The sequence below is a fragment of the Anser anser genome (assembly GCF_964211835.1).
Source record: "Anser anser genome assembly, chromosome: 25".
Taxonomy (NCBI): Eukaryota; Metazoa; Chordata; class Aves; order Anseriformes; family Anatidae; genus Anser; species Anser anser.
The window spans coordinates 6,184,290-6,211,648 of NC_139746.1; the positions used below are offsets into that span (position 1 = coordinate 6,184,290).

A 27,359-nucleotide genomic window follows, 5' to 3' on the forward strand; every position below is an offset into this window, starting at 1 on the left:
CTGCCCTCCTCCGGACCTGGGGCCTCGGTTCCCGGGAGGCAAGCCCGCTGCCACCCCGGCCGCTTCCCCTGCTGGGCTGGGCTGGTGCCTGCCTCGAGCAGGAGTTCCTGCAGTTTGACCAAATCTTTCCGTTCTTTGACTTAGATACGAAACTAATCCTTTTTTTTTTGTTTTTGTTTTTTTTTTTTTTTGGAGGGAGGTTGCTTTTGAAGGAAGCAAGGCGTAGTTATCAAAGGAATAAAGAATAATTTTTCAAAGTGCTTTATACTTTAGCTCTGGGGTTATTTTTAACCTGATCGTACCCAGTTTCAGAGACGTTAGTCAAGGCTTTTCTCATCTGTTTCTGCCCAACCTTTCCAACTCTCTCTCTCTGCTACAAATCATTTGAGAATACGCAGCAATCCCTGGTCTGGGAGGGGAAACGACTTCGGTCAAAATATAAAACTTTGTCTCCCCCGCACCGGGGTTCATTCTGCGCCTCCACTCAGACTTTCTGATGGGGTTTGCTTCAGTTGGTTTAAGTTGAATTTGCTCCAGTCTCGGGTTTTCAAGAACTATTTTCAAGTTCTTTGCCTAGTGAAAGGCTGCTGGTGTGTGGGGGAGGCATCTCAGAGGGCTTTTCCCATGGTTGTCTGTTTGAAGATGGCTTGGGTTGGCCAAGGCCAAGGTGCCTGTCCCTCTCTTTGAGGAAGCCTAGGATGGGCAAAGCGAGATGTCTGACCTCCGGATGGCCAAAGGCAGGTGAGGAAAAGCCACGCTCAGAGGACCAAATTGTGGTGGTGGATGCCTGACAGCAGGGCTGGCGGGTGGTGGCTCCCACGGCGGTACCCCCTGTTTCATTTTGGAAATTGTATTTAAAAAGAGGAAAAAGAAGAAGCTGATTCTTGCCATCTCGGTATTGCTGTACCAAGGGACCTGAGATTTGTTTGAATTCTGTGGGGCATTTTGCGCTTGCCTTTTGGTGTATAATGTTGTGGGTGTGCTCTGTTTTTTGGTTTAAGTCTTTAGAGTTCAGGTTCTCAAAGCTGTACCTGTACCAGCAGGGTTTGGAAACGCTCATCTTTTCAAAGGGAAGCTGGGATTCTCGTGTAATTGGCCCGACGGCTGAAAACACGCAAAAGCAAGTGAGGGTTGACAACTGGAATTTCTTTGTCCCTACTTGCTTTCTGCAAAATGGGAATGATACCAGTGAATTCAGAGGTGGTGATAAGGAGCATCCAGTGCTACAGAGGAATGCAAGAGCCAGGTCTGTCAAACTTCACATGGGACTCCCACAGGCAGTCCCTGCTTTGCATTTCCCTGCTGTGCCATTTGCATCTCATGAATTCCTCTCATAGTACCATGTCCCCGTCCTGGGGCCCTGCCTTCCAGCTCTGTTCCCTGTGGAAGGGCCCAAGACGGAGCGCAAAAACCCAAGGCTGGGCTGCAGCCTTACTCTGAGATCTGCCTTCTCAAAGAGTGTTTTGTGTGTTTGTCACGTAAATTTGGATGTCGGGTGTGTAGATTGAGGCCCATCCTTGTGAGGTGGCTTGGCACAACGTGCCCTGTTGAGTTGCCTGCAGAGGGGAAGGAAGGGAAAGGGGCTCCTGTGCCAAGGCCTGAGGCTGAGCAAGGTCCTCAGAGTCAGTGTTAAATCACGTGTTACACGCGTATCTGTGCGTACATCTGAAATGCACTTGCTCTATCCTTTTGCCTGTGTAAATATGAAATTGTAATCTAGGGCTGTAATTCATGAAGACGTGAACAGGTATTGCCTCCAGTGACGTCAACAGCTGTTGTGTGTCCTTGCTTTCTGTTGGAAAATAAGGAATCATAGAATGGTTGGAAGGGACCTCAAAGCCCACCCCATCCCACCCCTGCCATGGGCACGACCCCCCCAGCAGCCCAGGCTGCCCCCAGCCCCATCCAGCCTGGCCTTGGGCACTGCCAGGGATGGGGCACCCACAGCTCCTCGGGGCAGCCTCAGCCAGGGCCTCACCGCCCTCAGAGGGAAGAATTTCTTCCTTCTATCTGATCTAAATCTCCCCTCTTTTCATTTCAAGCCACCCCCCCCCTTGTCCTATCCCTACACCCCCTGACAAGAGTCCCTCCCCGTCTCTCCTGCAGCCCCTTTAGGCACTGGCCCGCCGCTGTGAGGTCTCCCCGGAGCCTTCTCTCTCCACCCGTTCCTAGCAGAGCTGCTCCAGCCCCTGAGCATCCCCATGGCCTCCTCTGGACCCGCTCCAACAGGTCCAGCTCTTGTGCTTCTTCAGTTAAGTGTATTCATGGCCACTAAAAGTTACTTCTGCACTTGCTGTTGTTATTTCTCTACCTTTTTGTGACAAAAACATCTTCAGAGCTGACATCAATTTAGAGCTTCAGTCAGCGGTTAATAAGCGTCGCTTTTCCTAGCTCTGTCAAAGTAAAATAGATGGCGCCAGTCATTGTCTTTAAATAGTCTCGTACTTGTAACACCTCGGAGCATTGACAGCTGTTAAGTTTAATCAGAACACGGTTTTGCTTTTAATATGAGCCTATAACCAAAGCCCATGTATTGCATCCTCGCCTGTTTCCCTCGGTCGGTTTTAGCACTTGAAATTGAAGTGCACCCGCGGTGTGCAGAGTCACAGAACGGGGAGGGCAGTGCTGATTCAACAGGCTTATCTTACCACCCGCCTTCTGGGCCAGAGCTTCTATTTAAACCAGCATCCGTCCCCCCCCATCCTCTCCCGTGCAACAAACGCCAGCACGGTTACGGCCGGGCCGGCAGCCAGCTGGAGCAACGCCGCGTCCTGACTGTGTGCCCTGGGAGAGGAGCATGGGCACGCAGCCCCCAGCTCCGGGGCTGTGCCGCTGGGACTTGGAGCACACGCGGGGCTTCTTCCTGCGAGCTGTGCCCTGAGACGAGGTGCTGTGGTTTGTTTGTGCTGGCCGATCTCTATCCTTGCGTTCAAATGTTCACAAACCCGCCTTATTGTCTAAGAATGTGCTGGCTTTCTTCTGTCAGGCCGTCTCTGCCTAACTAGCGTGTGAACTAATTATGCCAATAATATGCAAACGGACAAGAAAAGTCTTCAGCACAAGCCACGTACCCCTTAATACACTGTACAAGAGGATTCCTCTTTGTTCAGGGCACTGCCTGCAGTTAATCCCTTCTCGCATCGCAGAAAGCGTAGAGGCAGTTATTCAACGCACATCGTACACAAACCACTTCCAGTCAGGGGATCGAGGGAGAAGAACCAACACCTTCAGCTTTGGGTCATCTTTTTATGAAAGATTGCCGTGTTTGTGATTCACCCAGCTAAAGCAAGGACTAGAAAAAGTTAAAATTTGCATAGTTCAGCCGACTTGTTAGAATAACCTTTGGCTGCCTGTAGACATGTGGCTTCGTGTCCATGACTGAAAGTCTTCCTCTTCCAATGACCTCCGTGCTCGCTTATGACCCGGGGGTACGGCAGCCTCTGTCCAGCACTATGTTTACAAGGAGAATTCTGAAGCGCAAGAGGAGCGAGCCTCTTCCCAAACCTTATGACTGGTTTTGTTTTTGTTAATCTGGTGTTCTACAGGATTTAAGAGCTGTAGAAGTGCCAAATGAAGGCATTTGAAAAGTAATTTAAAGGCAATTGCTGAGTGCGTTTTCTTTTTTCGAAACGAGATTTCTACTAAGAAATTAAGAATTTCTTTTTCTGAGTTTAACAAATGGCTTAGAAGTCTCAGCATAGTATGAAGGTGTCATAGCGACAGGGCTTTGAATGAGATTAGCGACTGAATGTTGCAGTTGCTTTCAAAGAAACAGGGGTCACAGGATGCTGTGCCAGCGAGGACTTTATATAAGCAAATACAAAAAAGAATCGGCTTCTTTCTTTCCTTGTCCCAAATCAATACTTTGCTGAAGGAAATCCTCAGCATGGGAGAAGGAATTGTACCAACTGGCCATACCCTGCACCAACATGTCGTTTTGGTGGTTGGCGTTGTAAGCGTCCAGTCTCCACGAATCGTTCCTTCTGTTCGAGGTGGTTCTTCTCTGCCTTCGTGCGCAGGACTGCTGGCCCGCATGAGGACAAATGACAGCACGCCGTGAAGATCAGCACGTCCCTGCCTTCTGCGGCTCAGCGATGACTTAGCCCAACTTCTTTGGGCTATCTGCTCTTTACAAAGCCTCCATTCATTATGCAGAAAATACTGGAAGACAGGTAGGAATCGCCAGAGGGGAGGAAGGGCCAACGCCTGACACCTTCCCCATGCTTTCAGGGGAGGCGGAGAGACTCCCGGCCAGTCATGAGCAGAAGCAAAGCAAAACCAGGAGGCACGGATGCTTCTGTGGGCGCTGCTGCCCAGGGGCTGTCCTGCTGGCCCAGCTGCTACACAGCTTTCTGTTGCTTGCTGCATCCATGCTGAGAGTTTTTTTTGTTTTGTTTTGTTTTTTTTGTATCTCCTGCGACACAACAGCAGCAGTGGCTCCTGGCGTCACAAGAAGAAGAGATTCATGGTTACAGTTTCTCCTGTGCACCTTTGGAGTGTGTTTTTCCCTTCCTTTTGGAGCTGAACACGTGCCTGTGCACCGGCAGGCGTGCTGCAAATCCACACGTGTCTCCTCGGCTGGCGTGCTACGTTTGAGTGAAGTCCCTGGGGTATGAGTGAATCTGGGTGTGAAGGAAGGGGGTTCTGTCTCCAGAGCTGTGGTTTTTTAAGTGCCTAGCTTGTTTGGAAGTGCTAAGGTGAAATCAACACTGATCCTATGTGGTGATGCATCAGTTGTTCAGGAGAATTGCCTGTGAAGCACTGGAGTCACGTGGCTGGTGGGTCTTCGAGGTTAATGCAAGTCAAGGCCCCCAGTGAACTGAGCACGTAATTGAGGGTGCTCCTTCTTTTGGAGATGTCATTAGTGAAGACTGACAAGAAACATCAAGGAAAGAGGGGGGAAAAAGGAAAAAGTGCAGGTGGAACGATTATAAACAAGCAACCGAAGAGTAATGAGCAATTTCCTCTAGCTGCCCTCTGGTTAGTCATTTTTAGGTTGTTCTTTAGTATTAGCTTAAGATCCCATTGCTGCCATGACAACCCTGCAACTATTCGGGATAGTTTCTGGCTAAACACATACAGCTGGTCAAACATCCAACTTGTTTGGGGAATTGCATTAGTTATTTTATTTCTTCTAATCCCTTTTGGAGGGTATTTGGGATGCTGGGTGTGCAACATGCTTTAGAAAAAGGAACCTCATGGAGACAGGTAATACCCAAAACTGTGCAAGAGAAGGCAAGAGTTTAGTAACATTCTGAGTGTAACCTGCCTGCTCTGTGCTAGGATATCTTTCTTCTTTCTCTTCCCTCCCACCCCGAGTGGTCTGGAAGGTACAGCCAAAACTCAATCTGAAATCCAGCCCTGGGATGTGAAACACTGGGGCAGATGTGGGTAAGTGCAAATGGACCAGTTCTCTCTAATTTATCTTCAGTCTTTGCATTTAAACAAAATATTTTATGTGATGTTTAATCTTCTGCCCTCATCTCCCAGAAGAACATGAAATGTGGATCTTTTCAAATAGTCATGACCATAAATGACCAATCATGGGAGGAAATCTTTCTTTCATAGTACAGATCGTAAGGGAAATACTGGCTTCTGGTCATCCAGCTAATCTTCAGGGCTTACCTCTTCCTAGCAAATATTTGTTCCTTTTAATGTGGTAGATGCTTGGCATTGTTCAGGGGACTTGCACTCACTAGAGAAGTGAAATCTCTCACCCAGGTCTTAAAACTCTTGAAGAAAGAGTGACCTGTCCTCCACGGTTGTTTGAACTCAGAATGCAGCTTTCTTTCTCTCTATTAATAACCTTCCATAACACTGTAAGTGCAAAATTTGCCCTCCATGTTCTAGGCGCCACCTCTGCTACCTTCACTTGCTGAGGCTAACAACCTGCAGCACCCTGACTGGAGCTGGGCGTCATACAAGCAGAGGCTGCTCCTGCTTGTGGCTTAGCCCAGAGGTCTGTTGGTGTAGATGTTCCTCCTCGAGGGAAAACGTCTCCTGTATCTTCCATGAGATTGCTCCCGACACCTTGACCAGATAACATTTACCAGATAGGAGCCGCTGGGTGGTCGGGGCTTCTGCTTGCAGCGCTGACAAACACGCACTGACATTTTGGAGTATTGTCTGGTATGCTGCAAACATGAGAGACAATTGTGTGAGGTAAGGGGTTTAAAGACAGATAATTTCTGTTTCAAGTTATACAGGGGCACCAAAAGTGCTTTTTGATTATTGCCACTGCTGGTTTTGACATTTTCATTCTTCCCAATCTAGCTGTTGCGTAGAACTTAAAGAAAACACATTTTTTTTTCTAAATAATAATAAAAAAAGTGGATTCAACATTTCTGTAGCATTTAATAAACTGTATTCTGTGTGTTCTCAGAATTTCAGTATCCAGGTAAACCTCAGAGTTGGTCTACAACATAATCTGGCTTGAGGTAGAGGCACTAAGGAAATGTAGCTTCTTTCAGATTTCTTCTCTAATATCAATTAGAAATCATTAGTGTTTGAGCTGCTATAGTGCCAGGAACCCCAGTGTAAGCTGTGAATACATTATCTGGAGTGCTGCAAGCGGTACAGCGGGGCCGGTCTCTGCCCCAAAGTGCTGATACAGGCAGAGGAAAGATTATTTTACGAAAAGATGGGGGTTAAAGATTTCGTGCTGGCAGCGTGCTCTGGTCGCAGCAACCTCCTGCTGCAGCCCCTGTCCAAGACATTCCAGTGCTGTGCCTCATCTGCTGCCTGCTGCGTAATCCTCCTGCTTGTTGGGGGAACGGCTGTAGCCACAGCCTTTGGTTACCAGGGAAAAGCCCAATGTGTCTTCGAGTGCTGGCCTGCAGAATGTGGAGGATCTTTAGGGTCGCTGAGACACAGAACCCTGACAGATATCTGCTCCGCCGAGAGCAAACGCCCTCCCTTACCCGCGGGGTGGAAACACACAGACAAGGGAGCTGTGGTGTCGGTGTTTAATAAACCGCAGACCCTGATTTTGGAGTTGATTTTTTGGGAGCTGGTATTTCTGGTCCTTAATGCCCCCCTGGGGACACTAGAGTAAGGGCCAGGCAATGCCTTTCTGCTCGTTCCATCGTCTGCTGCCCCGGGTTACGGGCCAGTGGGGCAAGTCTCTCAAATGCAAGCTGTGGACCGGTTAGTTCTCTGCATGTTTCCTGGCTGCAAACACCTGGAAAAACACTCTGCACCTTACTGTAATGCTTAGGAGTTTTTAAATCCCCTACTGTTGCCCTGCAGGGAAATGTGCTTTGACTTTAATTCCACAGGTACCATGTCTTCATAGCTCGTGTAAGAAGTGCTAATCATCTCTGCCTTAATGAGGACTGAGAGGAAACACTTTAATATCAAAATATCTGAGGGCACGTCCGTCAACAAAATCTCTCCATGTGTTAATTCAGACACTGGAGCTACATTTGTATGTCTATGTGTAGAGATCTATTTTAAAATATGTAGACAAACGTGTATAAATTATAATATAGCATAGCTCCAAATAAGCTACACTGAAGGGTGCTGCTTCCGTGTTTCTGATGTGTCTCCTTGCCTCGAGACTCGGTCCTCGCTGGCTTTCCATGGGAGCCCTGTGCCCCATGGGGCTCCCTGTGCTGTGGGGCATGAATTTCATCTCTGATGGAGCAGCTCCCGGCTGCTGCTCCCGGCTCCTCATCTACTGCGGCTGCTGAGTCTGCGTGGGAAACTCTGCTTCCATTGCTCTGCTTTCGTTTCCATTTTGCATTAGGGAAAAAATTCAATACCTGTGTTTTTCTGGGAGCCAGAAAGTTGAGATGAGTAGTCTTGGAAGAATTAATATTTATTTGTAGAGTGCTTTGAAATTCTTAAATGATTGGCGCTTTACTCGCTGATCAAAATCAAACAAACGTGCATTTTTTCGATAGTGTCATTATTGCTTTGCTTCATGCCCTTTCAGGATATTTAGTGCAGAAAGTCTTGCCTTTGCCACGAGGACACTGAGAGCAGAGGAGTGACCTAACCCGGCTGTGGCTGCTCCGTGTCCTCCTTTGAGAAGCGCTTGGTGCAAGTGCTGCCTTTTTGGCTCCCCTCGTCTTCGTGGGAGCTGCTATCCACGAGAAGCACCTGCTTGGAGGCTGCGACTCCCCACTTTGTTCTTCCCTTGTCAGAGGGCTGGAGAAGTTGCAGGGTGCTAGCTGGTAAAGATGCTGAAACCACACTCAGAGCCATGTTTCAGTCTTGAAAACTCAGAGTGCAGGACAGGAGAGAACTTAGAAATTCCTTAATTTGAGAGATGCTTCTGGGGAGCAGAGTGATTGGGCAAGTTTTTGCTCAAGTGACTCCAGTATTCTGATTCTCCAGCTTGTTTTATAACCCAAGTGAGCACATTTTGTAGAGCGCATTCAAAAAGTAAACTTTTGAACAAAAATATTTGGGAGCATGATCTATACAAGAGCTAAAACTCTGTTATATGCTGCTCTGTTTGCAGTATCTGATGCGAAACATGAGAGTTTCAGTGAAACTCCCTCTCTGCACATTTCAAGAGACGATTTATGTTGGGGATTGAATTTTTACAGCTGTATTCTAACCTCTTGTCCTTAAAACTCAAGCTCTTTTCCTAAGTACCACCAAATAACTAAATCAATACATCATACATTGTAATTCTTATTCATGTTCCCTGAAGAATTACCTAATGCTTTGGTGATGAGTCTCTTATTAGTCTATTATTAAGGAATTTTTGTCATAGCTTTTATTTTGGCAGCTACTTGGTTGAACTTACATTCTGATGTTGGATGACAAAATGTTTTGTGGTGTGAATGCATCTTCCCAGTTTCTAACTGGTTTCTTCATATATGAGGATTGAATCGTGTGATTACCCGGAACGTTAGATGCTTCTGTTGGAGAAAAGTAGATTGTGTATGGATGTATTTCTATTTTACACTTCTGGCTTGTAGCCATGCTAGGCTCATAGTGAATTGAGAGATGGTAAGAACTGATAGCCTGTGACCTTTATGAAATAATTTTCGTACCTTTTTCTTAGGTCTATTAAAATTAGCAGCTTGTACCAGAAATTTCAGAAAAGGGTTGAGCCTACTGTCTTTTCCTGGAAGCATCATCTTCCCCCAAATCAGCAGTAGCATGTGCTGGTGAATGGAAAATTCAGGATCAGTTACAGAAGGTACGCAATAATAGGTGTGTCTAATGATGTCGTAACAGAGGATTTTAGTTTTAAGTCTGCCCTACTCTCTGCCCTGCAGAAATCTCACTCGGCTGGGTACAGTGCATCGATTGTGCTATTCCTCTGAGACAACAGCGCGTTGAAAACCTCCTTTGGAAGTTAAACTAATCTCTGTGCTGGTGCCTTTTCATGAGTTTGTAACAACAGTCAGTGTTTTCTCACTGCAGAAGCACAAAAAAAGCTCTCGCTGGGATGCACGTGTGTGTGCTCTCGCAGAACTGGAGATCAAGGTTGCGGACATGATTTTGTTGTTGTTGTTCTTTGCTAATGGCTTCAAGCATCATTGCTGCAACTGTATCTAAGACAGACACAACAATGTCTTTTGTGAACTTCAGACAAACTGCTTGTGGTATTCTTCTGAGTCTGTTATTTGAATTGTGCCTTTGAAAGAGCCCTCAAAAGCTTCATGTCAATGTTGGCCGTTCAGTTAGCTGACTTTTTTGGCGTGTAGCTATCACGGGAGGAAAAAAAAAATAAATCAATGTGCATTACAGTTTGCATTAGTTCTACTGGAGTGCTTTTTGCTTCAGCAGTTTAAGTGCAGATGTAGAAAGACGCTGGTGTCTTCTTTTTTTCCTCCATCTGCAGTAAGTAGAACTCCACAAAGAAAATTGTCATACTTGATTTAAATATATATATGCCGTTAATGTCTTTATTGGATGTATTTCTCTGACCTATAGCACTGAACTAAATCCATTTGGTTTAGCACGATGTAAATCAGAACAAGAACAGAACCTGAGCTTCCTGTTAGAAGGCTGAACCTGGAAATTCAGATTTAACAAAATCTACTTTCTTTTTTGCCTTTGAAATAGGCAGATGGGATCATGTAACATATCGCTTGCTAAAGTTTATTTTGACTGAAGTCTGATGTCAAGTAGCATCCCGAGCAAATATTTAAGAATAAAATACCATATTGCTGACTTACAACTCTGTTGCTGTTAGTTTAAACTAACTATGGGTATAAAATCCCTCGTATTGGCATGGATTCTGTTAGCAGAACAGTAATTGTTTGTATATAGTATCTGAAACCAGTGGTGTTTTCTGCTGTTACATTAATGGAAAGCATGTTTTGACATCTTCCCCTTAGCTCACTGACTAAACTGTCTAGATTTGGAATTCCATCTGGCTGCAGCAAAGAAACTCTTCCCTCTCTTCCCCACCCGAATCTCTTCTCAATAAATAAATGAGCCAGAACAGGTTAATTGCTTTTTAAGGGCGCAAATCATCCTGCTTTTAAAATTGGCAGTGCAGTGGTCCTTACTGGCTACCTGCCTCACTGAGGCTCTCCAAGAGGCATTGCAAGCTTTTTGAAAATGCTTCGAGTTGTTTGAAGCACGTTTCTCTTGTAAATACCTTTGGATCATAGCCCATGAGAGACCTATGAGTCAGGGAGTACGAAAGGGTCAAGTAGGGATGTTGTAGAAACCCCAGCCCCATGCTTTGAGTAACAGAATAAATGAGTTTCATCTGGCAGTGCCAAAAACCATCCACAGTTAATGCTTCTCAACCTGTACTCTCTGCCTTTCCTAAGTGTTTTTTTTTTCCCCTCTTTGTCTTGTTGGGGATGAAAGCTGCAAAGAGGAAGAATATGGGGAGATCAGTGTTATCACATACCTTCTGGTTTGCTTTTTAAAGACTGGTTTTATGCAATTCAGTTAATGATAGAAAAAATGGTGGAGAGCAGTAATGGGTCAATAGCTAAACAATTCATAATTTAAAAAGAAAAAAAGTAAATGCTCAATACCACTGGAAGATGTGAATGCTGACTGATCCCTCTGATGCTTTTTAAGCCGCACAGCTTAGAGAGGAGAATCAGTCTGAGGTGATTTAATCAAGCCACCTGTGCAATCTCTCCTATTGAAAAAATCCATTGAAAGCTTACCAGCCCACACAGAGGAGCAGGATTTTGACTCCTAATGTCTCAAACTGATCTCCCTCTCCATTTAATGACAAATCTTCATTGTTCTTTGCAGTAGAATAAGGGGAGAGTTGCCACTGAGTACTCAGAGCAATTCACTATTTTCTGCCACGTGCTTTTTGCTTTAAAAAAAAAAAAAAGGCAAAACCAGCATGGGTGAGTGCTTCAGGCAGCTCTGGAGGATGCTTCAGACCGCACTGTTCAGCTTGTGCTTCTGTAGGCTTTGTTTTCCAGGTGCTGCAGCTCAGACAGCATCTTTGCACCTCCCTTATTGTTCCAGGAAGAAAGGAGCTACTCCTGCTTTATCCAGCTTTGATACAAAAGTCTCCTAAGCTGTGGTGTCTGCAAGGGAGACTGACCTTGCTTACAACAAGAACAAGTTTCATTAATCCTTGAACTGTTAACTAGGCTCTTTGTGTGAATTTGCAAACATCTGGCGAGCCGAGGGAGCTCCACATTCCTTCAGGAGCCCCGATTCCTCCCCTGCAGTGGCCATCTCATTCATTTGTTTTAAGAATAAAAATCTGGGGGGCTTCCTTACAGGGGACCAAGAACATTCTGGCTCTTGGTTAGGTGGCTGCTGGTGAGGTCCATGTGGACCTTTGGTGGCACAGGAGGGACCCTCAGCCAACTCTGGGCGTCTCTCACCACTTAAACTGAGCCTGAGCGAACAAGCACGGCAGGCTGTCACCATTTGAAACATCCATTAAATAAGAACAAGGAGATGTCCCAACCACTGTGTCTTGCGGGCAGTAACTTGCCTTTGTCAGGTCGATCCAACTCACCATGCATTCTTCCAGGAGAAGATGATGATGCTTATCATATTGTTTCTCGCTCTGCTTTTTTGCCTTTTTTTTTCTCCTTTGTACAGTGCTTTTAGTATTTTTGACTGAAAAAGTATTCCTAGAAAACTTCTCTTTGCAAATGGTGCTGCGTATTTTTTTTTTAATTGGCATTTGCTATGCTGATTCTTTGGCCTTAGGAGGGTAGTTACTCTGCTCTCAGAGCTGACAGCTTTCCTTTCTAGAGGAGATAAATGTGTTTTTCCACCCTTGCCTAATTTAGATGCTATTGATAGTTTACAGAATATTATTTTGCAGAGTAATTAGTTTCTTGCATTAGACTGCAAATGAATAAACTATTCCATGCTTCCATCTGCAAATTGCAAAACTGTTACATGAAGTTTACTGTTACAGAGCTATAGGGACTCCAATTTAGTTTTCATTTAATCAGTTCATTTTATGGAGGAAAATTTATATCAAATCTGGCAGCCCTTTTAATAGGTATGTTTCAGAAATGAAATGATGGCTGCTTGTGGTTCCAAATGTGCTGTGACATTAGTATTTTTTTGTTAAAAAAAGCCATTATTATGTCTCTTAGTTGTGAAATGGGCAGTCATTGTGTGTAAAGAAATTTGTTTTAATTTTAAAAGGTTTTGTCATCCTCAGCTGCAGGCCACTATTGTTGCTTACAAGTGCTACCCCAGCCCTGAAAATGTCTCATAATTTGAAAAACAAACATTTTCTGTCTGGCTTCTATTAAAACATCTAGCCTGAAAACCTGAATGAGGCTAGAGACATAAATCAGTAGGATGCTCTCGGTTAAGGCAGATCCTATTTCCTTGGTTTGGAATGAGGAAATGTGAAGTAGGAGATGGAGTGGTACCCATGTGGGGAGGAGAGCAAGGGTGTAAAGCTCGGCGCACCTGATGCCCTCCTCGCCTTGGTCACCTCTGGTGTTGTGGCTGCAGTGGGGCCTTTGTGCAGCCGGGGAGTGGGGTGGAGAGCAGGCCCTGCGCCCGGGATCCTTTTACAGCTCAGGAGGTGCTGGAGGTGTGCGTGGGCTCCTCACCGTCCCTGCGTGGGCTCTGCTCCATCCTGCTGCTGCCCAGTTTGTAAGCTCGGGCATTCCTAGCATTCCTCCCAGTTTGTATCGCAGCTACACAACATCTAATTACACTTTCCTGCAAAGCCAGCCAGCAAATTAACATCATAATGGATCTTAAGGTTTGGTAATTACTCAGAAATGTCACTGGGCTTGAAGAGTGCTCTGGTTCCAGGGTAGCAGCTGCGCGCAGGCTGCTCCTTGCCATGCCCTCGCCTTGCAGGTGAAAATTTGTTGGCATCCGCTCTTCCTGAGATGTCATCGTCCTTAGCAGCACCTTTCTCTGCTATGACAGGTTGTTCTGGCAACCGCTCCTGATCCAGGAGCATCGCTAAGTTTGGGACCGAGCTCTCAGAAGCAGGATGTGTCGATCTTGGTGTTGTGTGGTGGGGGACAGCCCCCCAGAGGGGCACAATCCCTCGGCAGAGCGTATGCTGAGGCTCTCTTCAAATGCCAGCCTTCTAGATCCTCTTACTGCACTGCTGATCAAGCTGGACATACACACGCAGCACTTAAAATATCTACCACAGCTGGGGAAAACTCAGTGAAAGTAATGCTGCTGCTGGTTCGGGAGCTGCAGTTCCCTGGTTTCTAGCAGCCCCGTTTTTCCTGCGTGCACACGCATGCGTGCTTTGGGGAAGGAAGGGAGGAGCTGGACTAGTTATTGATAGAGGCATGGTCTTGTGATCCTGTTTGGACTTGGGAGGTATCCTAGCAGAGACAGATGAAAGAAACTTAGACGAGACTTTTTACCTTGCTACTGCTTGGTTTTTGATGGCTCACTTATTGGCATAAAACATTCTTGCCCTAAGACTGTTCACACTTTTTTTGCTCTTCAGATACGAGACGCTTAAATCCAAAAATGCCAAGTAATTTGGAGAGTGCCTCCCATGTTATCGTTGTGTCCTCCAGGAGCTGTTACCCTATTTTTGTTGTATCGATGCCTTCCGTTCACTGTGAAGCTGTGAGGGCGGTGGTGAGGCACTGGAACAGGTCGCCCAGAGAGGTTGTGGGTGCCCCATCCCTGGAGGTGTTCAAGGCCAGGATAGATGAGGCCCTGAGCAACCTGATCTCGTGGTTGGTGTCCTTGTCTGTGGCAGGGGGGTTAGAACTGAGTGATGAATGAGGTCCGTCCCTTCCAACCCAAGCCGTGCTCTGATGACAAGCTGTATGGTTGACTTCGAGCAGTAAGCCTCCCAGGTTTTTTGCTGACCTGAAGCATCTTCCCCTGCCACTTCTGAACGCCAGCAACTCTTACCTACCTTCTTTTGTTCTGTCACAGTTTTGATTTTTGTTTTCTTTCAAGCAAAATACCTACTGAAGTCTCCAGAAGAGTTGCCTTTTGTGGAGATGGAGGTGATGCTTGCCAAATGGTAGCGGAGCTGGTTCAGGGTCAGGTCTCCTTGTCGTCTGTCAGGTTCTACCTTAGCTTTCACTTGGACAGGGCAACTGCATTGCTTCTGCCTCCCCTGCTTTACAGCCTTGTCTTGGCACAATGAGGGCTTTATCATCACACGGAAAGCTACAAGCCCTGAAGGACGGACATCTTTCCATGTTTTAACATGAGTCTCTTCTTTCACGGCACTTCTGTGCAGCAGGAGCAGCGGGGTTGTTTGCCCCCCTTCACTCTGGGCACAAAACTGAAACAAGGGTTTGGGAGTCCTTGCACGGAGAGGCCGTTACCCCCAGAGGGTGGCTGCGTATCCTGGCACACCAAAAACGAGGGCGCTCGGGGCAGGGGGCTACTGCTGGGTGCTGGAAACCCCGTGAAGCCCAAAGCTCCTGCATCGAGAGCATCCCGCGGGGCTGAGTAACCTGGGCGTCCTCAACCCCTCCGTGGCTCTGCCTCCGTTTCCAGCCGAGCTCAGCCAGCGTTGGCTTTGGGGTGAGAACGGTCTGCTGGGAATTGAGGTCGCTGCCTTTTTGTAGGAAAAGGGGGAAGGAATGAAATAATAGTTAATACTTAATGCATATGAGCAGCGCTGCTGCGCGGGTTGCCTAGCAGCCGCCGAGACAAGCAGGAGAATCAAAAGGCCTCTCTGGGTGAGGGTGGCTGGAGCTGGGTTCTCGGCTCGCGGGTGGAATCCGACCCGTGCACTTGGGTTTTTGGAGGGGGAGGAGGTGGTGGAATTTACCACTAATGGATATTTTAGCTCTGTCGGATCATCGCCGGCCACTCCCCCGCCCCCGTCTGTTTTTCCTTTTCAGTTTTTCAAGTGTTACTTGGAAAGCTTTAGCTAAAGGGAGGTGTTAAAGTTTTGTATGGTTTCTGGAGACAGAATGGGCAAAAACCTCTCAAAGCGACTTTTTCCTTCTATTTAAGACTGTATCTCCAGCAGTCTGTAGATTGTTAGAATTTCATGGTCTCCTCAATATACTGCTCAGCACAGGCAGTAAATGCTCTATAGACTGGAAATAGCATCTGCAGTCACACTTAACTCTTCCAGCATCGCAAGAAGTGGATGTGGGTTGCATTTTCTGGAAAGCAAAAGTAGAAGGATACTTTGGGGGATAGAAAAGGAAGTTCAGCTAGTACATGATTGTGAATAACCCCCCCCTCCTACATGAGGCCAGAAATCCCCAGGACTATAAGGCTGTATTAAAAACCACTAGGAGATAAAAATCAGGAAGGCTGACTGTTTAAATAGTGAAATTGGGTTCTTTGTGATGCTTTAAGTTAGAAAGCCTGAAGCTTCTTCCTGGCAGGTACAGCTCTGTGGGAGTAACAGGACTCCCGAAACTGAAGCTGTAACCCGCCCCCCCCCCCCCCTCCCCACGATAAGAGAGGTGTCAGCTCTCAACGTTAATGTATTTTCCTCATCCCAGAGTAACTTTTTAGCATATTAAAGGCAGGAACGAGGGCACTTAGCAGAAAGGAGTGGAAAGAGAAAAGTCTTGGACTTAGTTTGCCCATCTTAATAAGGAGTAAGAACAGTGGCTCTTTCATGGCAGCGAGCCTCCTGCGCTCTGAGTTGATAGGACCTGGGCTGACGCCAGCCAAGAGATCGCTCTGGTAGCTTTGGTGGAAAGACTGAGGGGCAGCAGGGTCTAGACAGCGGATTCTGGCGTGCCTCACTGGCGTTTCAGTGGGACTGGAGGTATCAGGAGGTAGGTTCTGGTCATCTGTGCTTGCCCCACTGTCGTGGCAGCGGTGTTCCTCTTAGCCAGAATCATCTGTGGAAGTCCTTTACTTGGCCAAAGGTCGCAACGTTAAGGCATCTTTTAACCGTATCTCATGCAGCTTGGAGACTGAAGTCTACCATAAGGCAATAGATAAGGAAGAGGACAGTGTCAAGGAGTTTGAGTTTACTTTCCGTACTGAGTGTAAATGCTACCATTTCACCTCAAATCGCCGCAAATGATGTGCATTCTGTTGCTTTGCTGGGGAGATGCTTCAAGTACTGACGTTTCTTAGTTTTCAGTTGTCATTTTTAAGGTGCCAAGCTGTGCTCAGCTCCTGGCTCTTGCATGGGCCGCTGCTCTCTGTTGAATGCCACTCTGAGCATCATGAGCACAAGATCACCAGCCTGCTCCAAAATGTTCCGGGGCCTCCCCTTCTGGAGAGCAGGAGGCCTGCGACTGCCTCTGAGAAGGAGATAAATGATACATGCAGTCGCCTGCTAGAAGACTGAGGAGTGCTTTGGTGGCTGAGGTCAGCCATAGTTTGAAAATCAAATCCTGCAATAAAGAACAGAATTTCCAGAAGACCCTGCAAAAAGTACTCAGTACTAGAACACTTCTTAAATACAATGGACGGGTGATTTCTGCTTTTCGTGCCATCTGCCTCGGAGAAGTGAGCGCCTTCCTGCAGGCCTGCTGCAGTGCCCTGGACTGTGCTGGTAGGAGAAAAAGCCCAGAGGAACTGGCACAAAGGAGACACTGACAGCACCCTGCACTTCCTGCAGTGATAAGGTTTAGCACTAATCACTGTGAAGGTGAGCTGATGGGATGCCCGTGCCCAGGCTTAAATTTAAAAGTAGGAGGGACAAATTCTGCCCCAATTCTGTTCCTATTGAATTTGGGAGACTATGACAGCAGCGCATGTCCTTAATGATGATTAGCAAGCACAGCAGAACTTTTGTGTTTTAGATCGTACCACTGCGCTCAGGACAATGACTCGTTTCCACCAGCCCAACAAAAGTCTCTATTTCTATAGGGTGTAAGCTCTCCCTTAAAATCCTGTGGTTTTGAATTTTTGCTTGTGATTAGTTGCCTCAAATTTTAATTTAAAAATTGGGAAGTAATTAATTTAAATTAGTTCCCCGTGCTCATGGAATGAGAAGAAAAATCTTTCAGGTGTGTTTCTCCTCTCCATCAAACCAGAGCTGACTCCCAGTGCTGACATCCTGGGGAGCCCAGGACCCCCAGGTACCACAATGAAAAGCAAACCTGCCCTAAGCCAGCTGCATCCCCCGTGAAAAGGGATCACCAGTTCTCCTGGGAAATTTTTAGGACTCTACAAATAAGCGGAGGGAAAAAAAAAAAAAAAGCCAGAGAAATTGTGGGGTTTGTCTGTCTGGGTAGCTGTGTCCGTGGGGTGCCTGTGCGGGGCTTCCCTGGACAGCAAGCCCCAGGGGAGGGCTGCTTGTTACCCTTTCTAAAAGAGGTTAATAACATTCGGAAAAAAGAAATTTTAAAAAAGTTCCTTTCCTGGGCGTTTGTTTTAAAGGGTTCTAAATCCGTTTACTTTGAAAAAAAAAAAAAGATTTAAAAAAAAACAACAAAAAATCGAGCACCTAACGCACACCCCCAGGCCCCCGGGCTCCCCCCCCCCCCCCCCCCGTTCAGTTACTATAGCAAAGAGCACTATTTTTCGATCCTCCCCGGGCTTCTGAAAATACCCGCTGACATATTTAGTGCGCTCTCGCCCCGGCGGCGCGCGCTGGGGACCAGCGGGCCTGGCATTGTTTGGTTTGGGAAGTGTTCCCCGCGTCGCGCAGCAACGCGCCCTGGACGCGGGAGCGGGCTCCGTCTCCTCTAGCAACCCTTGTTGCTCCCCAAACATCGCAGCCGCGCGCGCCAGGGCGCCCGGCCCCGCTTCGTCACCCAACATCTGCAGGCGCCTTCCGCCCGGCCGCGGGCCGCGGGCCCCTTTGCTCGCCGGCCCACGCCGTTGGGCCTGCTGGTACTCGCACAGAGCCCGGATGGGGCCGCGTTTACCCCCACGTTCCCCCAGGTGCTTGGAATTAGGGCTAAAGCTGACTGTCCTGCTGCCCCCCCTCTCCGCCACACAGTGGTTATGGGATTCGAAACGACTCCAGGCGTCCCAGTCGGCTCGATAGGCTTGGCACGGTCTCGGGCTGTCAGAGCAGCGCCGAGGACGTGCTTTTAGAGCCGAGCTTCACGCTGCTGCTCGGAGGATGGGAGAAACAGAGCGGGGCCATCTGCGTCTGCCCCTCCGCTGGCCAGAGCAGAGCCTGGAGGCTCTGTGGGCTGAGGTGGCTGTCGGAAAGGCACCCGCTCGCCTCTCCCAGCCAAAAGCACTGCCTTCAGGAATTCCTTGTCCCGAGAGGAGTTATAACTCCGTTCATTCTTGTTCGGTAACAGTTCTTTTTCTTTCCGGACACAACTGCTGCAAAGCGTGAGCTGCCAGACTGGCGCAAGTTTGAAGCCTTTGTCTTCTCCCATCCATCTAGAATGCTTCTGTCCTATTCCTGTTCTCACCAAAAATACAGCCGTGCCTTCCTCCAAGTGCACGGTGTTCACATGCATGTTCCCAAGCTGCTAGGTGCAGCACGCACCTAGCACTGCAGGGACAGAGCTGGCAGCTGCAGCTTGCAACCCCTCGCCAGCCTGTGACCCCTGGATGAGCACGCTTGCGAACGCACACAGGCAATGTGATTTTTTTTACTGTATGTGCAAAAGGAATACCGTAGTAGCATTGGCAAGCGAATCCCAAACTCATGAGAAGAGCTGGACCCAAGAGACTCTTTGAGAGCCTCGGGTCCTTTTTGCCCTGTGGGAGGTTTTGCTGCAGCACGAGCCACTGCACAGAGGGCAAGACCCCCTTGAGACCCCCAGAGGGCTGTGGTGCTCCTACCCCAGTAGCACCAGTCCCGGAGCAGGTGACACAGCCTGGAGGAGCATCTCAGGCATAGATGGAAGGACGGTGCAGACAAGGCTTGTGCAGACATTTGAGCAAAGTACTCAACCACTTCATGTTCCTTTCCTTGCCCTGACTCCTTTCCGGCTTCTCAAACCACCAGGTACAAACCTGCAGCAGTTGTAATGCTCCTGACTGCTCCTTTCCCCGCCTCGCACCATATTTTCATGCACCGCATGATGAAGTCTCTCCCCTGAGTTCAGCTGCTGCTTTAAAATCTGATTTAAAGTTGTCTCGTTTCTGAATGGCCACAGTTTATGTTTGTGGCTTGTTCTGCTTAACTTTGTTAAGCACCACAACGCTTGGAAATGGTGCTATATAAATAAATAACAGCATGTGGAGCTGCGCTGGCAGTGGTTACTTCTGCGTTTGCCGTTTACCAGATGGGCACGGTGGAAACAGCTGCTGCTGCCGTCCCACATCTCAATGAAATACTGCAGCAACTTGCCTGCTTCACACGGGAATTGTCAAAAGGGCAGCTAGCCTTGAGACCATTGAAAGGACTGGCTAGTCTAAACAAGTAAAAAATGAGGCCCGATGAACATACGGGTTTAGATTCTGCTGTGCCCTTGGAGTTAATGTAAAATAAGGGACATTCCATATTCCAGTCTCCTGCCATGGGACAGGCTGTACAAGTGGGCCTTGCCAAAGCACCGTCGAGCGTCCAGCATCACGGCACAGCCCATTATCCCACCGGGGAAGGCTGAGGTGTGTTCGGGTACCTGGGGCAGTGCTGGGGGCTGCAGCCTGCTGGGGCCAAGCTGCCAGGTGCTCTGGTTCAGTGCACGACTGCACCTCGAGGGTTCGTCCTGGTAAGGAAGCTCTCAAGTGCTTTTGTGCCAGGGTTTTGCCTAACGCACCGCATTTCCCCTGTTGAATCACAGTGCTGGGAAACCCTACAGTGTGTGCATTAAAAATATGGGAAGATGATTAATTTGAGCCCAGAACCAGGGCTTGCTTTCACCACGTAGTGCCAATGCGTGTGGTGCCCGAAAGGCCTGCATGTGGAACAGAGTGTACTGTGTGACTCTTTTTTCCTCCTTCCAGATGTGAAGGCATCCTGACTGCTCAGCACGTGTCCAGAAGTTGTTTCTTGGGCAGCGTTATTTGCCATGGCTGTAGCAAAACTTTTCTGAAGTCAATTAGCTAGCTAATAGGATGCAAACAAGGATTTTCAAGCACTTGTTGACCCGGCTGTGCCAGTCTAAAAATCTGGAAGCTGTTGAACTTTTTCTTGAGACCAAACCACTGGGGCTCTTGCAGGTAAGGCTATCAGGAGGCCAAGGGTGCAAAGCAGCACAGCAGTAAACGGGCAGGGTGCTGGTCCTTGTGTTGCCACACTCCAGAAGGGATGTGTTCAGGTCTGAAGGAATCCGGTCCTGCTTTTGGCACTTGGAGAGTGTTCGAATTGTTAAGCTGAAAAGAAAACGGGGCTGGTTTGTGTATGGGAGGGAGGTTCACGAAGTTACTGTGCCCATGTTCAGGTCTGCGATCTGCACGCACGGGATTTGTCGTCACGCTGCCGCCAGCAACGTTAAACCATCGCAGCTTCTGCTGTTCGGCCTCAGATGGCTCTTAAGGAAACTCCGATTAGACAGCCAGCACAGATACATTCCTAGCTCTCTCCTGCCTCCATGAAAGTTACTTTTAAAGAAACAGCAAAGATTACTGAGCTGCTGTCACACACCGGTTACGTATGTATGTGTGCATATATATATTACATGACTTGATTCCATGAAATCCAGTTAAAGACTGAGTGTATATTTGTATTTCAGTATATTATTAACTACTGCTAATAAAAGCTGTTTCCAAATTTGTGTTTTTCCATGAGGACCATGTTTCTGAAAAAAACAGCTATACTGCCTGCTGCCCTCGAAACCCATGTTTTGGGTTTATCTGTGTTTCCAGGTAACTAAAGCTCTTAGACAAGCAGCGTTTGCTTCTGTTTTAAATTAATTTAACCTAATCAGTGGAAGGCTCTGGTGCCTTCTCTGTTTATATCATTTTGAAGCAATTTAATAAGCAGCCTCTCCAGAATCAGCTTATTATCAAGTTCCTTGTCATATTTGCTTTCCCCCTTCTATCCCCTCCACATACCACTGCTTATTAAAAGGCTAAAGGTTATGACATGTGGTTCGGGACACCCTTTAGATGAGCTTGCTCAGGTGCCAGCTCCTGTCTGTCTGGTGTATCATGGTTGCCAGATATATAACGTTTTGGATAAGGATGAGGTTCAGGTGCTAAGCAGCCATACGTACCTGATACGTACAACATCCCTGATACGTGGCAGAAGCTTTGCTCTCCAAGCCTCCACTGTATTGTCTGAAGGACACTGTAACTGTAATCCTGAACACAGGTGCTGCTAGAGCAAGTTCTCTGGTTCAACCACCTGAAGGTCATGAGTTTCTTCTGGTTTCACTGACGGGTGCGCTGGAATCCTGTTTTCCCAAGGTGGGATACGGGGCGCAGACGTAGGAGCACGTTTGTCCTTTGTCTCAGCTCAGAGCTGCATGGCAGCAGCCTTCTGTTCCTGCTCATGGGCCCCTCTGCCTTCTGGGTTTTATGGGCAATGGGAAAAAAAAAAAAACCTATTTTACCGATAGGAATTTCAGGGAAACACCTGTTATTTCTTGGAGATATCATGCTTTGGAGACAGGCACAGCAGGAATTAAAGATGCATGTGGAGGCAGGAAGTAAGCTGGTTTTAATACAAATATTTGCTCTATAGTGGTACAATTCATGCGAACGCATTTTTATTCACATAATATAAAAAAACTTTTTTCCAAATACAGACACTTCCTTTCTGTGCTGCAGTTAAAACACAAATAATGCCTTTTCAGGGCAAATTATTAAATAGAGACTATGCCAAAAATGTTGAATGAAACGGAAAATACTAAAGAAAACCTTCTTGAATAAAATAGATGTGGCATAGAGAGTGGTGGATAAAGTCAATGGATTGTGTGCATCTGCTAGAAAAGAAAGTAAAAATCTGCTGTTTCTCTCATTCCTTTTATTATTTTCGATCACTTTTGAGAGTATTGAGGGTTCTGAGTAGTCAATATATTAAATGTAGAAACCCTAGTTCCTTTTTCTATAGTCAAGTTTATCAATACACAAGGGACAAAATACCATTTAGAGCTTGTATAGCACATGGTGGTTAAATAGCACTTTTATTTCTTCTGAATTCCATTATTGCCATTCTGTTTTTCCTATTTATTTAAGCTCCAAGCCAGCTTGAAAAAAGTTCCAGAAACCAAATAACTATTTTAAATTGTAAACCTTCCTTTCAAATATGCAAAAAATGTACAAAACCAACCAAACAGAAAAAAAAAAAAGCAAAAACGGATTTGAATTTAGATCCAGCAAGTCAGTGTTATGGATGAGAAATAGTTCATTTTTTCAGATTAAACTACAACCTTCCTATTACCACTTGTTTCCAAAGACTGGGGTTCTTGGTAAAATACCAGGTATCATGAGATTTCTTTACAAAACTCAGAGCTGTATCATGACCTTGTATATGGAAATGTGACTATGCGATTCCCTGATTATTTTACCCCCTGGTCAGCCTGAAGTCCCCTGAAGAAAAAGGAACCTCGGAGCACAAACTGTGCACAGTTGAGCCTCCTGGCTGTTGGGTGTACCGGATCTCATTAACTCGTGGTAATGTTAAAGAGACACAAAGGTTACCTACCGCATTAATTTAGGGTGAAGTTTACTATAAAATGCCGGTAGCAATCACAGCCAGCTCTTTTTTTTCCTGCAGTTCTGGTACATCCATCTGTGCCATCTTTGTAGCCATGCAGCTCGATGGGACCAAGCTCCTCTCTTTCCCCACAACCGTATGCATTCTAGCCTCAGTTTTTATCTTTATGCTATAGGATGTGTCTGACAACGGGTGCAGGTAATGATTAAAAGTTCAGGATGCCTCATTTTAGCTGGAGAGCTAATTGTATTGGCATTTGCTTCCTGTTTAAAGAATAGACACCATCAGAAATAAAAAAGGAAGGCATAATTATAGCAGGTTTGCCTGGAAAAATAAACATTTCCCACCTTTCTATCTTAATTTGAAATGAAAGGCATGGATACATTCTTCAATCTTCAAATGTTTGGTTTACCATTGATTCCTGGACTTCAGCGCAGTTATTTTCCTAGCGGATTTTTATGCCCCACATTTAAATTCCAGAAATCCCCTTTGAGAAGTAGCTGTTGAGCCCATTTCCAAATGGCAAATAGAGGGTCAGTGGAATTGCCCAGCAGAGGTAATATCCACCAAGGTTTACTGTAAAGCTTAAAAATAAATGGCTGAGAAACCTTGTCCCAGAGGTAGAATTATCAACTATTTTTATTAAAAACAACAACAAACTCATCCAAGATATTTTCCTTTTCCTTAGTAATTCCCAGTATTGCTTTCTGTTTCAAAAGTTCTGTCAAAAAAAAGACGGAATAAAGGAATTAAAAAAGTTTAAATGAGCTCAAAGGATGACAAAATATGCTTTGAAAAGCAAATTCAAATTTTCCCTACCAAAAAATAGTTCATGATATGTTTTTTTACCTTCAAATGAGCAAGTAATTCGGTGAAACAGAAGCAATTTTAATGTTTTGAAAGCAACACTAGTATGATTGAACAATTATTCTGGATTCAAAAAAGGCATTCACTGTTTGTTGGTGTAGGGTAGCTCATGTGTTTTACATTTTCACTTAAAAAAAATCGGAATATGTAAATACAAGACCTAAATACCATACATGAATCTTCTCACAAACAGTTTTCACCCGTGAGAATCAAAGCAGTGTGCCAGTCCCACCCCCGGGAACTTCCTGCCTTATGTAAGGCTGCTCTTACGAAAAATGAAATGAAATGAAAAGAAATGAAATGAAATGAAATAAATAAAATAAAGGGGGTCGATACACTTTGAGTGGTGACATTTGCTTCTAGAACTGAGACACCAAGCACATAGGCTGGCCCAGGCTGGCAGGGACTTGCATCATCTCTTTTTTTGTCTCCAAGTGCCTGGGAGGGCTACGACAGCCGTGTGCTCGTGGGTCCGGCTGAATGAGGACCAGAGCACAACAGAAAAATAAACCACATGCTTTCTTTGGGGCAAACTCCCTGCTCTGGCTCTAATCAGCAGCAGTTATTAGGCATCTGAGGTCCCAGCGTTTAGCGCTGAAACTTTTTTGTTTGAGCATTCAGGAGCTGTTAGTTTATATTAAAGCGTTCCGTGGAAAAATACTTGCAGTTCCTCTGAATCGCTGCGTTTTGCCAAGCCCTGGCTCGTGGAGCTCATGGGCTGTGAGTGCCCTGTGGGCGCTGCTGTGGGCGCTGCTGCTCGGCCCCTATCCTGCAGCTTTTTTTCAGGAGCGCGGCTTCCCCTCCAGGCTCCTGCTGACCAGCAAGAGGAAGGCATGTGACAGCCTTCGGATGCTCCCTGCTTCTCAGTGCAACCTAGAGTGTGGAACACATTTTGAAATGCTCCCCTTATCTCTGTTTTTCCAGCGTTTTGGAGCTGGTTTAGGCAGGATAGATTAAAAAAGGCAAGGTTATTTACATGAAGGTGGTGAGATTTATGAATGAAACAGTAACAATTGGAGCTTTATCAGCCCTCAAGGCTTGCAGCATTACTACTTGTCTTTCTCAAATGCATTCAGACTTTGACAGCTCTCTGAGACCAGTGCTTGACAAATACCTTACGTAGGGGAGTAGGATCACTTTTTTAGGAGTGGGAAAATTGAAGCATAGGAAAGGGGAAGCATCCTGTTCAAGGTCACAGAGCAAGTTGGTGGCAGACCCAGAAATAGCACCCAGAAGTTATTAGCTTTTTCTGTATTTCCTTTCCTGTCGCTGCTGTTTGCTTGGATACCAAGATAGCTGTGTGTAAACAGAAGGTTTCCAGAGCGCAGCAGCCTTGCTATCGGCCTGATTCATGCAGTGATGATGCAAGCTGGAATTCAGATGTCTGCAATGCCTTCCGCAGCAGCGCGCTTGGTGCCGCCCGTGACATCATAAGCAGGTTGAGCAACTGGAGTTTTGAACTTGTCTGTACCTGAAATGCAAGCATCTGAATAGGGCCCCGATCCCTCCAGTTGTATTTCTTATGCCAGGTCAGATCCCTTCTGCTGACTCCCCTGGTAAAAATTACTGAGTTGTCTTCTTGCTCCCTGTGAGGAGCCCTGATGCTGAGAAAGTCGGCTGGAGATGCTCCTCCTCTCTGTGACCCGCCGGTGGCTTTGTTTAGTACCGATTTGTTCCTCCATTTGTGCAAACTCACTGGTACCGAGGGGGCTGCCAAGCTGTCACGCCGTCAACGGCTGTCAGAAGCCACGAGACACCTTTACTATCCCTGTTGAGCCCTGCAGCTGGGAGAGGTACGGCGCCCTCCAGCCGGGAGCAGGACGCATGCGGTGCTGGGCTGAGCCCCTGGGGCTGCTGCTTTGGGGAAGGGATGGGGCTTGCTTCTGAGCCACTGAGTCTCTTAGGAGCAAGTGATCCAGAACGCCGTAAAACTTTCTCACCTGTGGGAGGTGACAGACAAGGTGGAAGGTCCCAGGCTTCCTCCTCCAGAGCTGATGCTGAGCTTGAGTCATGCTCAGCAATACTGGCCGGTGTGCCGGCTCACTCAGTACTGCACACCCGGGACACAGGCACCGTTTTGTAGCCCCTTGCCGTGGTTTCTCAGTGCAGGAATCCTGTTTATGTTATCAGTGTTTCAGAAGCACAAATTAGTACTAGCAGATGGCATACACGTTTCTGTCCCTCCAGCTCTCAGGATGCACAAGATGGCTTTAGTGGGAAATGAATTATTCTCTATCCAGGATGTTCTACTAATAAACAAAATAATAATGTCTTGTACGTGTGCTTCAGGGGGTCCGGTACTTTGGTGTCTGTCTACCTTGTCTGGAAGTACCAGCTGCAGGTTTCATTGGGTTCTTTGTGTCTAGCTTTGTTGTCATCAGTAACAGAGCCTGTCTTTTGTAATGAATCCGACAATAACGTTGGTGATTTATTTTGGCAGCTGACCATTCATCTTCCCCCCTTTCTGCCTCTCTCTGCTCTCTTTTGTTCATGGAGGGAAACCAGAAGACAAAGTTTATCAGCAGAGATGGGCGGGTGGTCATTTCTCGGTATCAGGAAAGGACACTTGGAAGGGATGCTTACAGCTACACTTTAAGAGACCTTTCTGCAGACCTGAACTGCCCAGATCTGACCCTGTCAGAACCACTCTCAAATAGGTCATTAAAATAAACCTGGCAACTTACCCAGTTTTCTTTTATATCCTCACCATGCTATATTCTTACACTCGCCATGCTATAGTTTCCATTCACAAAAACTTAGACCACTGGCGAGTGGAGCCCTGGGTATGAATGATAAAACACAGAGATAAAACACCCTTGTGAATTTATGAGAATAAGCATTACGCTAACCGTTACCCTCTGGTCTGCTGTGGCTTTATAAACTTGCCTCCAATGGTGCAGTGCTGGCCAGTGGCAAATAATTTTGGTAGGCTGCAACAGGCAGGAGGCTATTTCTTTAATTTATGGGGAGAACTATTATTTTTGTGATCCCATGGTGCTATTGCAACTGGGGTCTTTGCACATGAGGCTATTATTTCAAACCCCTTCCCCGGGTGGCGATGTGAAGAAGCAGGCGCTGATGTTCTGGTTCCACGAAGCAGCCAAGCAAGTCCCCGAAGGACAGCCCGTGCACGGGGCCTGGGGCTTGGCGGGGCTGCGAGCAGGGGCTGCGTTTCCTCCCCTTGTTTTTGGGCTGTGGAGTTAATCTGGTGGCTGTACCTGGAGCGCTCCTGCTCCTTATCTGCCCTTTCTCCTAGATGTAGAAAGATGTGGAAGAGAAAATTGCTTGCAAGCTGTGGGCTTGGGGTGAAGTTAGGGGAGTAATTGCTTTAATGTCTAATGTGCAGCATGGGAATATGGGGTCAGCACTAATTGGAAAAAATCTTAAAAACTCTTTTGTGAAGAATCTGATTTTTTTCTTTCAATGGCTGAAGGAGAGTAAATGTGTAATGTTTTTGTACCTTCACCTCCCCTCTCTGTTCAATTGCACCACATAGAGCTATCAAGTGAGCACTGTCCACAGCATCCCACAGTTTGTCATTTTCTCTTTTGTCTCTTAAATTGCACAAAGTTGAGGGAGAAGTTTAAATACTGGAAGGAGGGGGGAAATAAAACTGAAAGGATTTCACACCGTTGCTGTGAGGCTGCGTTGCATGCAGCAGCAGGGC

General features: G+C 46.7%; 1 protein-coding gene across 6 annotated transcripts in view; it reads left to right on the forward strand.

The window, feature by feature from the left end:
- The window catches only part of RFX2 (regulatory factor X2), a 59,864-nt gene that overhangs the window by 793 nt on the left and 31,712 nt on the right, over positions 1-27,359 (forward strand). For 4 of the 6 annotated variants that reach the window (XM_083810674.1, XM_083810678.1, XM_083810680.1 and 1 more), the window contains exon 1: positions 2,187-2,229. The exons of the other annotated variants lie outside the window; for them this stretch is intronic. In XM_083810674.1, coding sequence (XP_083666800.1) covers positions 2,202-2,229 — 28 coding nt within the window. In that variant the 5' untranslated portion in view covers positions 2,187-2,201. Of the gene's footprint in view, positions 1-2,186; positions 2,230-27,359 lie in introns of those variants that run through there. 6 annotated transcript variants of the gene reach the window in all.